Source organism: Scyliorhinus canicula, chromosome 15 (genome assembly GCF_902713615.1).
Source record: "Scyliorhinus canicula chromosome 15, sScyCan1.1, whole genome shotgun sequence".
Taxonomy (NCBI): Eukaryota; Metazoa; Chordata; class Chondrichthyes; order Carcharhiniformes; family Scyliorhinidae; genus Scyliorhinus; species Scyliorhinus canicula.
Window position 1 is genome coordinate 123,046,522 of NC_052160.1, and position 13,958 is coordinate 123,060,479.

Here is a 13,958-nt window from a genome sequence, read left to right on the forward strand (position 1 = left end):
TCCCCTGGCACCAGTTGCTGAATTGTTGGGGGCATTTGAGAAGGTCTGATGCAGTTTAATTGCCCTCAGGCACTTCACTGGCCAATGTTGGGCCTTCCATACGTCAAGCCTCCAGGAGGCTGGAAATAACGACCTTGACAGCTTTTGGCCAACAGAGGCCAGCAGTTCTCAATTGCCCTATCATCACCAAGAGCGTTGGTCATGCTCTGAGGCCCAGCCTGATGACCTCAGCAAAATCCCTGAACACAGATGATTGGGGTGGGATTCTGGCAGAGGAAATGTGATCATTGGGAGGGTTCATAACGACGGCTGGAGGGTCATCAAAGAGAGTTCAGTGCATTCCAATCAGTCCCCCGTTCAGGCTTGAGTGATCTTGAAATGCTGAGCTGGAAATTGACAGCCTTTAACTCTCTTTGAAGTGGTTGATGTTTGTAAACGTTACTCATTCATGAAGGAAGATGAATGAAGCGCGGCTGGCAGCTGTGTTTATGGAAGCTGTCAATCACAGACCGCTACCAGAAATAATGAATGGCTTTGCACTAAAATATCTGGGGTTTAAACACAGGTCATGCTTTTCTCTTCCAGCAATGGACATGTGGTGGTTCCTATGTCTGATCCAGCAGGTGTATGCCTAGATGAGTGCCACTGTCTGGACTGTTCTCTAGCTTCCAGATTGGGTCTCTTTTCAGGGCAGAGGTCTGTTGGGTGGGGAGGGGGGGGAATTCCTTTAGTTACAGGGTCTCTGGGAGGTCCCATTAGTTAGGGGGTCTCAGGGGGTCTCTTCAGTGAGGAGGTCTCTGGGTGTTTAGGGGACTGCTGGGGGTCTCCTTCAGTTAGGGGGTCTCTGTGGGGGTTCCCTTTAATTAGGATGTCTCTGCAGGGCCGCGTTAGTTTGGTGGGGTCTCTGTGGGTGCGGGGGGGGGAGGGTCCTTTAGTTAGGGGTATCTGTGGGGGGTTCTTTATTTAGGGGGTCTCTGTGTGAGGGGGGCGTTCTTTAGTTAGGGGTCTCTGCGGGGGAGGGGTTCTTTATTTAGGGGGTCTCTGTGGGGTTTCCTTTAGTTAGGGAGTTGCTGCGGGGGTCCCACTGTTGAGCAGGCCTTTGGGGGGTGCCCTATTCAGAGGGTCTCTGAATTTGCATGGCGAGGGATATTTAATTGCTTCCTGAATTGCCATCTCATCAGTTCCAATTCACCCCCGAGCGGGGAATGCCAGCCATTATCCCCTTTATCTGACGCCACTTCCATTAAAATCTTCCACCGTGTTTTTGTCACCCCATGAATATCTATTACTTTCACTCAAGCTTGAGCAACAAATTAAAGCAACAATTTCCTATGGGTTGTATTAAAATAACATGCCCAATTATGGACAGCACGGTAGCATTTTGGTTAGCACAGTTGCTTCACAACTCCTGGGTCCCAGGTTCGATTCCCGGCTGGGTCACTGTCTGTGCGGAGTGCGCACATTCTCCCTGTGTCTGTGTGGGTTTCCTCCGGGTGCTCCGGTTTCCTCCCACAGTCCAAAGATGTGCAGGTTAGGTGGATTGGCCATGCACAATTGCCCTTAGTGTCCACAAAAGGTTAAGTGGGCGTTACTGGGTTACGGGGATGGGGTAGATGTGGGCTTGATTAGGATGCTGTTTATAATGGCCGGTGCAGATGCGATGGGCCGAATGGCCTCCTTCTGCATTGTAAATTCTATAACTAAGTCAGTCAGGCACAGACAGATCCAATTGGAACTTGGAACAAAAATGGAAGAAGATCAGGGCCGGGATTCTCCCTTACCTGGCAGGGCAGGGGGTCCCGACGTAGCGGAGTGGCGCCAACCACTCCGTCATCGGGCCTCCCCAAAAGGTGCAGAATTCTCCGGACCTTTAGGGGCTAGGCCCTGCGCCGGAGTTGTTGGCGCCACATCGACTGGCACCAAAACCGGCGCCAACGGCCTTTGACGCTCACCGCCCGGCGTCGGGGCTGGCGAAAGGCCTTCACCGGTACGCGCATGCGCCGGTAGTGTCGTCAGCGGGTAGGGGGGGGTCTCTTCCACCTCCGCCATGGTGGAGGTCGTGGCAGCGGCGGAAGAAAAAGAGTGCCCCCACAGCACTGGCCTGCCCACCGATCGGGGGGCCCCGATCGCGGGCCAGGCCATCGTGGGGGCACCCCCCGGGGTCCAATCGCCCCGTGCCCCCCCCCCCCCCCCCAGGACCCCGGGGGCCTGCTCGCGCCGCCAATCTCGCCGCCACCAGAGGTGGTTGAAACCACGTCGGCGGGATTGGCCTGTCAGCGGCGGGACTTCGGCCCATCGTGGGCCAGAGAATGGTCGCGGGAGCCCGCCGATCGGCGGGGCGCCATTCCCGCTCCCGCTGATTCTCGGGTGGCGGAGAATTCCGGCCATGGCGGGGACGGGATTTACGCCGGCCCCGGGCAATGAATTGCTGGAGAATTCCACCCCAGAAGAGAGAAAGAGCCTGATTTAAATGTCGATCACAAACATAGATTGCTTTTTCCTTTATTTTCCACATCTATCTCTTCGATCTCCCATGGCCCATTTCCTGTCATCTACAACTCCACTAAAAATTAGCACATCCTCAACTTTTCATCATCCGCCAAAACCATGGCTCTTTACTCCAATATTACCATTTGCACCAGGGCAGATGTTTAAATTCTTCTGCAAGGAGCAGGATTGATTTGATGTATGGTCATTTCTCATTTCACAGGTTATGTTCCTTAAATATAGTGTCAAATGAAAGCAATGGGGAATTTATTAAAACAAGACAGAGCTCCATGCTCGAGGATGTCAAAATACTGCAGTGCAGGTAACTTGGATGTGAACCCACACTACAGGACAATTAATTGAAAATTAGCTCAATCATTTGACACAGACAATGGAAGACATTGTAAAATAGAACATAGAACATAGAACAGTACAGCACAGAACAACACATTGTTGTGCCGCGCAATGATCACCCTACTCAAACCCACGTATCCACCCTATACCCGTAACCCCCTTAACCTTACCTTTTAGGACACTACGGGCAATTTAGCATGGCCAATCCACCTAACCCGCACATCTTTGGACTGTGGGAGGAAACCGGAGCACCCGGAGGAAACCCACGCACACACGGGGAGGACGTGCAGACTCCGCACAGACAGTGACCCAGCCGGGAATCGAACCTGGGACCCTGGAGCTGTGAAGCATTTATGCTAACCACCATGCTACCGTGCTGCCCCAAAATAGGGAAACATAACTTACGTTCACAGGTTGGAACCTCGCCATCCCATCCATCAGCTGTACATTGCAGATAATGACTCCCCACCATTTTGTATCTAGGGATAGAATATCAAACCATGTTTTTTGGGAAACCGGTATAGTTTGCAAAGAAATGACAATACAAATTAGGTATTTTGAAGGAGGAGCGGGTACAGTCATCTCATGTTAATTTTTGTTCATTGGTCAAGGCATCAATGACACATTTAAAATTTCCACCTTTCCATTAACATTCCAAACCCAGCTTGAAATTCCCTGGCCAATATAAAGGACTGGATTCTCCGACCCCCCGCCGGGTCGGAGAATCGTCGGGGGGGGGGGGAGGCGGCGTGAATCCCGCCCCCTCCGCCTTCCGAAGTCTCCGGCACAAGAGATTCGGCGGTGGCGGGAATCGCGCCACGCGTGTCGGCGGGCTCCCCCCCCGGCGATTCTCCGGCCCCGCGATGGGCCGAAGTCCCGCTGCTGTAATGCCGGTCCTGCCGGCGTGAATCAAAACACCTCCCTTACTGGCGGTGTGGGCGGGCTCCGGTGTCGTTGGGGGGGGGGGGGTGTGGATCTGGCACCAGGGGGTGCCCCCACGGTGGCTTGGCTCACGATCGGGGCCCACCGATTGGCGGGCGGGCCTGTGCCGTGGGGACACTCTTTTCCTTACGCGTTCGCCATAGCCCTCACAATGGCCGACGCGGAAGTGACCCCCTCCCCTGCGCATGCGCGGGGATGTCGTCAGCAGCCGCTGACGCTCCGGCGTATGCGTGGACTTCCGCCGGCCGGAGAAGTCCCTTCGGCCCCGGCTGGCATGGCGCCAAAGGCCTTTCCTGCTGGCCGGCTGGGCGCCAACCACTCCGGCGCGGGCCTAGCCCCTCAAGGTTAGGGCTTAGCCCCTAAAGGTGCGGAGAAATCCGCACCTTTGTGGCGGCCCGACGCCGGAGTGGTTCACGCCACTCCATCCCGCCGGGACCAGCCGGGACCCACCACCCCACCGGGTAGGGGAGAATCCAACTCCAAATCTTCAATAAAAATTGTGAGTTCAACACTAAATTGGAAGCATCGTTTACAGCCCACATGGAGAGCTGTTATCAGAAATTCGAAGAACACGAGATGGTTATCTCAAAATGTCTTGTGGTTATTAACATTAAAATAGCGTAGTCTTTCACCAAATTTGTTCAGTAATTTACATAGTGAATCCTCACCCAATGTCACAATAAAAGATAACATTATTTCCAACTGTCTTATTTGGTGCGACATAATTTCCATTCAGAATCTCCGCAGGATCACCACAGTTTATTGCTACACAGAAAATAAAAGAAGAAAAAGTACAAATGTGACAAAACTCCAAACACTCCGACAGTTTTCTCATTGCAATTCCCGATCTTTAACATGAAGATAATAAGCTGTCACACCATTTCAGAGAATAGCGAGTGACCTTAGCTTTGGAATCCAATTTTCAAAACGGTTCATAAAATGTAGTCCACTATTGTGAGGGAGATAGAAGTTGTCTAGCACTGAGGTGCTAATCACACAAAACCAACTCCTCTGGACAGGATATGTTATTTGTATATCTGATACCATACTCTTGAAGCAACTACTCTACTTGGAATGCTATTGTGGCAGGAGACGCCCAGGAAGACAACAGAAACACTTTAGGAATGGCCTCAAAGCATCATTGAAGAAGTCAAACGCACCCACAGATGGTGGAAGTCCCTGGTCTGTGATCAACCAAAATGCGGAAGCTTCATTCAGGGATACACTGGAATCATAGAATCTCTTCAGTGCAGAAGGAGGCCATTCAGCCCATTGAGTATGTATCAAACCTCTGAAAGAGCACCTTAACCAGGCCAGTTCCCCACCCTATCCCTGTAACTCCACCTAACCTTTGGACACTAAAGAGGCAATTTAGCATGGCCAATTCACCTAACCCACACATCTTTGGACTGTGGGTGGAAACAGGAGCACCCAGAGGAAACCCACACAAACAAGAGGAGAAAGTGCAAACTCCACATACAGTCACCCAAGGCCAGAATTGAACCCGGGTTCCTGGTGCTGTGAGGCAACAGTGCTAACCACTCTGCCACCAAGCCACCGTGCCACCTGGAGACATTTCAAGACTTTATCTGGAACACATAGAGGTCAAGTCAAGCGGCTGAATTCTCTGCCGGTGGGATGCTCCATTTTGCCGGCAGCCCGGGGTTTCCCGATGGCGTGGGGCTTCCCCACAATGGGAAACCCCATTGACCGGCCGGTGTAACTGAGCATCCCTCCGGTGGGGTGAAGCAGAAATGTGGTGCGGCGGGGTGGAGAATCCAGCCCAAGGGGTCTTGGAGAGCGTAAAACCTCACAACTCATTTACCCGACCTTGCAAACACCACCTGCCCCACATGTGGCATTGAGCAGACTGTATATTGGATTGATCAGCCATCTCAGAACGCATCCAGTCAGAGTGGAAGTACATCATCCTCAATCCCGAGGGACTGTGAAGAGGAAGGAGCTAGATCACAGTGAAGGGGTGATTCCCATTCTCAAATACATCACAAAGACTGCTCACTTCTTCCAAAGCATTGTCTGTTCTACCTCACCATCACAAACAATAAAATCTTTCACCATTTTTTTTTTTACCGCCTCCTAAAACTATTATTTTCCCTCAAGCTTGATCAGTAAATTAATGCAACATCTGCTGCACGAACACAGCTCATTCAGTTGGGCACAAATACGGACGTTGCTGCAGAATAAAATGAGAATGCAAAAGAACGGGGAGTATGAGCAATATTTAATTCTGGAACACTAACATAACTTTCAGTTTTCCTTTTCCGGTCACTTTAATTTCCTTGATTTTTCATGGGCAAAACTACAATTTTCAATCAGCTGGAACTTCACTACAGTTAACATCTTCTGAACTGTCAATCACCCATCAAAACTCAGCCCCTTGCTTCAGTATTAACATTTGCAGTTGGGCAGCAGACAGAAATGTTTTCTAACTAACAGGATTAATTTGAAAAACAATCTATTTCTCTTCATGCGTTATTTTCCTTCCTTATGCAATGCTAAAACATTGAATAGTTGTTTCCTCCCCCATTCCATGGAAACAGAACTCCGAACTGGAGGATGGGCAAGATCTTCCAGTCGTTCAGGGACAATCCCGACGAAGGAGCACCCCCGCCACAGCTTTTCTGGCAGCATGGGGTGGGTTTAATGGGAAATCCCATTGACAGCGGTGGGACCAGAAGACCCCACAATCAGTCGAAGCGGGCCACCTCCTGCTGCTGAGAAACATACTGTGAGGTGGCCAGCGAATCTTGCCCAATGTCAAAATACTGCAGGGAAGAAAACAGGATTTTAAATGAAAACTCTAGGAAAATACACTGAAATGGGCACGATCATCATTTGGAAGGTAAGTCGCCCACTTTACAAAACGGGTAAATCTAACTCACGTTTGCAGGATGGAAAGTCGCCATCCCAACCCTCTGCTGTACATTCCCGATAGTCTCTACCCAGCATTTTGTATCTAGAAAAACAAGACATCATCAATCATTTGAAGATGAACTAGAGAAGTCAGTGTACTGACCCAGTAGGGATTCAAAGAGGTACAGAGGAAAAAGCTATTGAACTACCAAAGACAAATGGGTTGAATTCTCCTTTTGGGAGATAACGGGGCTGGATTCTCTGTTAGCAAATGCCACAATCGGGAAATGCGATTCGGCGGAGAATAGTTTCCGACACCAAAATCGCGGCAGTCCTGATGTGACACTAATTTGTGATTCTCCGTTACCTCAAAAACGGCGTCAATGCATCTTACCCCGCATGTACAGTAGGCACTGTTTGCATATCATTAGTGAGCCTGACCTGTTACTCGCCAGGCTCTCTGCGATTCTCCGCCTCGATAGGCCAAATTCCTGATTGCGTGGGTCACTTGTGCTTTTAAAAATAGTGAAACCAGCATGGCAGCTGCTGAGGGAGAGAGGGGGTACGGTAAGTGTCCAACATAGCCAATGTTTGCTGACAGTTGCGCCACTGGCCGGGAGACTTCTGCCAGGGCTGGGGGGGAATAGTGGGGGGATGGGTGGCCAGGAGGTGGGATGTGAGGTCGTGGTCCTTTGCCGCAGCCGGCAAGGCAGCCATGCAGCTGCGCACACCGCTATCAGACCACTTTGAACTTGATGCCACGGGTCATTTTGTGCAGGCGGCCCGATAGCGAGGTCTGATAGCTGGTCCCTCTCTCTCCCGGACCTCAAATTCACCTGTCCCCCGCAACAATGGGATTTTCTGGGTCATGCGACCCACAGTACGAGGGTGGCCCAATCCCCACCAACTCCCCACCAGAGACCCCTATTACAAAGATTCCTGCCTGTAAATTAGAGGGCAGTCCTGACAAAGACAGCAATAAAAAATCATTGCTGTAAAACTCACCTGGCAGATCTTTGACCTGAAAGGCTTTCATCCACATCAATAAGAATTAGCTTTACTAGACTGTGATTGACAGCTTGCACACAGCCAGCTATCTGGATTATTTAATTTCATTTCCTTTCAGCTTGAATGTATCTCAAGTACCCAGCTGTGAAACTAACACCAATCTTTACAAACTTCTGGATATGACTGCCAGCTCTGGGACCGCACAGCTAAGACCTCTCATTTCCTCTTTTTCTGTGCAGAAAGCACTTAACTGCTTTTGGTATGGGCCAAGAGCTAAATTTTATAAACATTACAGTTAGTTACACAGCACGGTATTTGAGATCTATTCAAGCATGAATGAAGGGGAATGAAATTAAATAATCCAGACATCTTGTTGTATGCAAGCTGTCAATCAGAGCCTGGTAAAACCAATTCCCATTGATGTGAATGAAAGCCTTGCAGATCAAAGATCTGAGGGTGCTTAAAGCTAGCTGAAGATGTTTCTGTTTTCTGGGAACCGACAGGTGCTGCTTTCTCTGCCTGACCCAGCAGATTTATTGCACAGATGAGTTTTAAAGCAGTGATTTTTTTTCACTGTCTTTGTCAAGACTACTCTCTAGCTTCCTGGCAGGGGTCTCTGTTATGGCAAGGGCTCTGCTGGGGGTCTCTGTAACAGGGGGTCTCTCTTATGGGGGTTTCTGGTGGTGGTCTCTGTAATTGGGGTGTCTCTGATGGGTGTCTTTCATGGGGTTTCTGGTGGGGGTCTCTGTAATGATGGTCTCTGTAATGGAGGGGTCTTTGGTGGGTGGGGTCTGGTGGGGTGGTGTGGGTCGGATATGCATTGTGGTGGGGAGGGTGCCCTCTGATGGACTTTGGGGGAAACTCCCTTAAAGAGTTACCCCTTGACCAACCGTGAGGTCCACCACATTAGGGCCACGCTGGGGAATACCTGCATCAATTCTCGCCTCGTGAATCCCGGCCCAGAGGACCGGAAAATCACACAGGCGTGAAGAATTTGGTGCTCAGCCCATTAACAGAATGCAAATCGATCTATTTGACCTATTTGCATCCTCCCACTTGGCGGCGCACGACCCTCGATACTGCCAACAGCGGGGAACTGGAGCATGGATCTGTTAAACAACACTTGATTCTCTACCGCATCGAGAACTGTGGAGAATCCAGCCCATGGTTAAAAAAATCAACCAATCAAACATTTTCCCAAATTATACACTATCTGCTTCCAAAGCTCAGTCACTGAACCTAGCTTTATCGCTTTGCAAAACTAAAGTTAGCAGAAGAATGAAGGGATCAGGCTGAATTACAACTCACATGCGGAACTGTCATTAGAAATGTGAATAATGAGAGATGAATAGTCACCTTCAATTACCTTAATCATAACATTAAAATAATGTAGTCCTTCGCCAAACGTTTTCAGTAATTTATATACTGAACACTCACCCGATGTCACAATAAAAAGTAACTTTATTTCCAACTGTTTTATTTGGTGCCTTATAATATCCATTCAGAATCTCTCCAGGGTTACCACAGGTTATTGCTGCATAGAAAATAAAACGGGACGATAGAAATGACAAAGTCCGAAATTTTCTAAGAGTTTTAATTACTGCAAGTCACAGTGTTTAACATGAAGATGAGTAGCAACAACGTATTTGCCCACAATATCAAATTATTCCGACTCTAGAATTAATTTATCAGAACTGTGGCAACGTGAATGCAAGACTTTTCCCCAACAGCATACCCCCATCACTAGAATCTTACACCATCTTTGTCACCTTATCAACATTTATTACTTTCAGTTGAGTAAATTAAAGTATTGGAAATAAAACTATTCGCTGCACTAACACAATGAATTCAGTGAAGGAAAAGTAGGTTCTGAATACAAGAAAGGAAGAGGAAGACACGGGACAATGGACCATTGATAATTGCACTTTTCCTTTATTTTCCATTTCCTATTCCTGCATCTCTTGACCCAATTACCGTTGCCTTCCAACTCATGTTCCCCAAAAGTAGCAGCTCCCAAACTTTCCCAAATCTTCCAAAGCTCAGTTCCTTCCTTCAACAGCACCACTGATGTGAACATAATATGCTGCAGGGAGCAAGATTGATTTGAAGAATGGCCATTTGTCATTGACAGGGCAATGGTATAGTGTGGGCAAGTGACTTAGGGGAGTGGTGGAGGCTGTTTTAATGTTGGTCTCAAAACTTTCTGCCCCGCCCACACCTGCGCCTGGCAGCCTCCACTCGCGTTCTGGGGGCAGAGGGCCTAAATCCCATTTTACCCCCACCCGCTCCCCCAAGAATGAAAATTTCAACTTCAGGGCTACTTTCCTAGGCCAGGTTCACGGAGATGCGAAATGTCTCATCTCTGCATTCCCACCCAGCAGTAGAAACGCAAGCCACTATTTTCCTTTAATGTTGAATCAAAACATTGGCTGGCATTCTCCAGTGGTCGGGTTTCACTTTTCCCTTGGCAGCGCACCCCCGCTAGTGAGTTTCGCGGCAGTGTGGGGTGATTTCAATGGGGAATCCCACTGACAAGCGACGGGAAGATAGAATCCCGTCGCTAACAAATGGCAGGCAGCTGAGAATCATGGGACTGAGGGGCCAGAGAATCCTGCCCAACTTGGTTACTCTCATCCCAAGAAGTTAGAATTCCAAGGTAGAAGATGTCAGAATGACATAGGGCAGAAAAACTAATTGTGAACCAACCCTACAAAACAATTCACTGCTGGCTGATGTTGTGTTGTGCTGCTTCGGATAACACAGGCAGCTACTTGATGCAGTCTTAACTAAAGGATGCTCCAGACTCTGAAATGAGTTCAACGTGTTTATTGAACTATTAACACAGTTCTCAAATGAGTTCGATTCTCTGCTAATCTAACTGGAGTAACTCAGTCTAACGGTACCAGCTTGCTCTAAGCCATGTGCTAGGGTGTGATGCTGCTGATCAACCCTGTCTAACACTCTAGATGTCTGTCTGTGGAAAGAGGCAGGGTGTGAGTGCCTAATCCCTTTTATAGTGTTTATGTCATGCCCCCTTGTGGTGATGCCACCTCTGAGTGCCCTGATTGCCCATTGGTTGTGTCCTATTCTGAGTGTTCATTGGTTGCATGTTTGCATATCATGACAGCTGACTCAATCATTTGGTAAAAGAAAGCAAGACAGTCACAGTACAAAACAGGGAAATCTAACTTACGTTCACAGGATGGAACCTCACCATCCCATCCCTCAGCTGTACATCGCCGATAGTCTCTACCCACCATTTTGTATCTAGGCAAAAAGATAACCACCTGAATTAGTAACCTGCAAGTTAATTTTGAAAATGCTAGTGCGCTGCCCAGGTTAGAAATCTAAAGGTCCACAGAGAGATATCTCTATCAAATTGGCATTACACATAAAAAATAGAGAAAAGATGGGTCTAGGTTAGCAGAATAATGAATACACTGTTGCAAAATCCTGGTGAGGCCCTGTCTGAAGTGCAGTACGCATGAGAAATACTGGGCAAAATTCTCCGCATCCCGACGTCACAAAAGTGAACTGCGGTTGGGCGGAGAATCAGGCGTCCGGCCAAAATCGAGGTCTGCGCCCGGCACCAATTCAGGCGCCATGTTCCGGTCCCTCGCTGGTGGCAATAACGAGGTTTCTGCCCCGCACTGGCGACTGCATGCACAACCAGCATTTGCATGCACTTAAATATGATTAGCTTAATCACAAAATTAATACAAAATCGTCCTTCGCCAGAATGATTTACTAATTTCTATACTGAATACTCACCCGATGTCACAATAAAAAGTAACTTTATTTCCAACTGTCTGATTTGGTGTGGTATAATATCCATTCAGAATATCCCCTGGGTTACCACAGTTTATCCCTACAGAAAATCCACAAGAACATGATCGGATTATTACAAAACTCCAAAATCTCCAACAGGATTTTTCTTGCAATATTTAGTATGTGAAGGAATAGCCACAACTAAATTCTGCACACCATCAATTGACCGATTTGGAATTTATTTTTCAAAATTATGGCAACACAAATGCAAGACTTTTTCTCAATCTGCAACACCTCACAACATTGTCTTCAATAGCACCAAGTATTGACCTCCATCAATCTTCACCGGCAAGACCAAAATCATAACGTCAGCTATTCACCTACTTACTAAATGGTGGGGGACCATTAGTCACGGAAGAGCAAAGATATTTAGAAATCCATGTACAGGTACAAAATATAATAAAGATGGTTAATTAATTACAGTCCATCTTTTCAAGGGTGGTGGAACTCTGAGGAACATAAAACATAGAACATTGCAGCGCAGTACAGGCCCTTCGGCCCTCGATGTTGCACCGACCTGTGAAACCCCTCTGAAGTCCATCTACACTATTCCCTTATCGTCCATATGTCTATCCAATGACCATTTGAATGCGTTTAGTGTTGGTGAGTCCACTACTGTTGCAGGCAGGATATTCCACGCCCTTACTACTCTCTGAGTAAAGAACCTACTTCTGACATCTGTCCTACATCTGTCTCCCCTCAATTTAAAACTATGTCCCCTCGTGCTAGAAGTGATTTCAAAGTCTCTTCTGCAAAACAAAGATCACTTATTTCCACTTCCAGAGCATTATCTGCTCTATCTGAGCACCCCCGCCACTAAAACCTTCCACCATGCGCGAGTCATCTCATCAATATCTACTTTCACTCGAGTGTAAATTAATGCAATGGTTTCCTATTGGCTGTACTAACACAACCAATTCACCGTTAAATAGACACAGTGAGATCTTTAAATAAGAATAGAAGAGGAAGAAAACGTAGTATGAGCATGATTTAATATAGATCATGAACATCATTTGCACTTTTCCTTTACTTGTCCCAAACACGATGATGCCAAAATGCAGTAGGAATAAATCTTGGCTGTGAATCTACATTACACAACAATTCATTGGAAGTGGATCAATAATATCTCAGTAAAAAGCAAGTTAGTCACTTTACAAAACAGGGGAACATAAACTTACGTTCACAGGATGGAACCTCACCATCCCAACCCTCAGCTGTACATCGGCGATAATCCCTACCCACAATGTTGTATCTATAAAAAGAAACACAAACTACCTGTTATCACAGTCACAAAGGTTAATTGCAAAGGTTTCACAGTTTGCTGACCAGGTTGGAAGTTGATGATTCGTAGTGGAAAAAAATCAATGAAACTAGCAACAAAAAAATATAAAAAATAACAAACATGGAACAAGATTAGCAGAACAATTCAATAGGAACCAAATACTTTTGCATTGATATTTAAAAAGAAAAGCTCACGTCAAACCGCAAATAAAGTGCAGAGCACAGGCGGACAACTGGTGGATAAAGTTCACTTTCAGATTCACTTTAAGATAATCTAAGCATTTTAAAGAATGCTGACATGGACCTCCAGGATTGATCCAGCAAATGGATCATGTAATCGATAACATATTTAGCATTTCTATATTTGCATAAAATATTCCCACTTCAGCACTAAGGTCCCTCACCTTGATCAGTATAAAGACTTTTGTCTTAAAATGTCTGGTTGAACATTAAAATGGAAGCCTCATTCTGGGCTTCAGTTCCGTGGCGGGTTGTGGGAAGTTGGAGTGACTCGCGCTGGTGAACGGGGAACTGATTACGCCCATCTCATTATTCATGCATGTCCACAGTTTACCTCATGTGGGGTGAGCAAAATGTCGGCTGCCTGCCATCATGTCGGATGGCACGGTAGCACAGTTGCTTCACAGCTCCAGGGCCCAGGTTCGATTCCCGACTGGGTCACTGCCTGTGCGGAGTCTGCACGTTCTCCCCGTGTCTGCATGGGATTCCTCCGGGTGCTCCGGTTTCCTCCCACGGTACATAGATGTGCAGGTTAGGTGAATTGGCCATGCTATATTGCCCTTATGTTAGGTTAGGTGGGGTTGCTGGGTTACATGATAGGGTGGAGGTGTGGGCTTAAGTAGGGTGCTCTTTCGAAGAGCCGATGCAGACTCGATGGGCCAAGTGGCCTCCTTCTGCACTGTAAATTCTATGATTCTATATCTATGTGCCATATTTAATAGGTAGCTAGACAGCTCTTCATTAATGGCACCACGACTCTTGCAGAAAGATGTGCAACAGAAGACACCAATACCTGCCCCCAGGATTCAGCAATACATCCCTGAATAATCTCCTCCAGGCTGTCAAGGGAAGGTGGACATCCTCTTTTAAAGAGATTGCAGCAAGAGGGGCATGGACAGAGTGGATAGTCAGAAGCTATTTCCCAAGGTGGAAGAGTTAATTAC

At 47.5% G+C, this 13,958-nt stretch overlaps 1 protein-coding gene across 1 annotated transcript in view; it reads right to left on the bottom strand.

The window, feature by feature from the left end:
- LOC119978257 (sushi, von Willebrand factor type A, EGF and pentraxin domain-containing protein 1-like) overlaps positions 1–13,958 on the bottom strand; it is a 129,039-nt gene that overhangs the window by 28,914 nt on the left and 86,167 nt on the right. The window contains exons 36-42 of the mRNA XM_038819737.1: positions 12,672–12,745; positions 11,437–11,533; positions 10,859–10,932; positions 9,103–9,199; positions 6,687–6,760; positions 4,452–4,548; positions 3,247–3,320 (exon numbers count right to left, since the gene is read on the bottom strand). Of these exons, the coding sequence (XP_038675665.1) occupies positions 3,247–3,320; positions 4,452–4,548; positions 6,687–6,760; positions 9,103–9,199; positions 10,859–10,932; positions 11,437–11,533; positions 12,672–12,745 (587 nt within the window). The remainder of the gene's footprint in view (positions 1–3,246; positions 3,321–4,451; positions 4,549–6,686; positions 6,761–9,102; positions 9,200–10,858; positions 10,933–11,436; positions 11,534–12,671; positions 12,746–13,958) is intronic.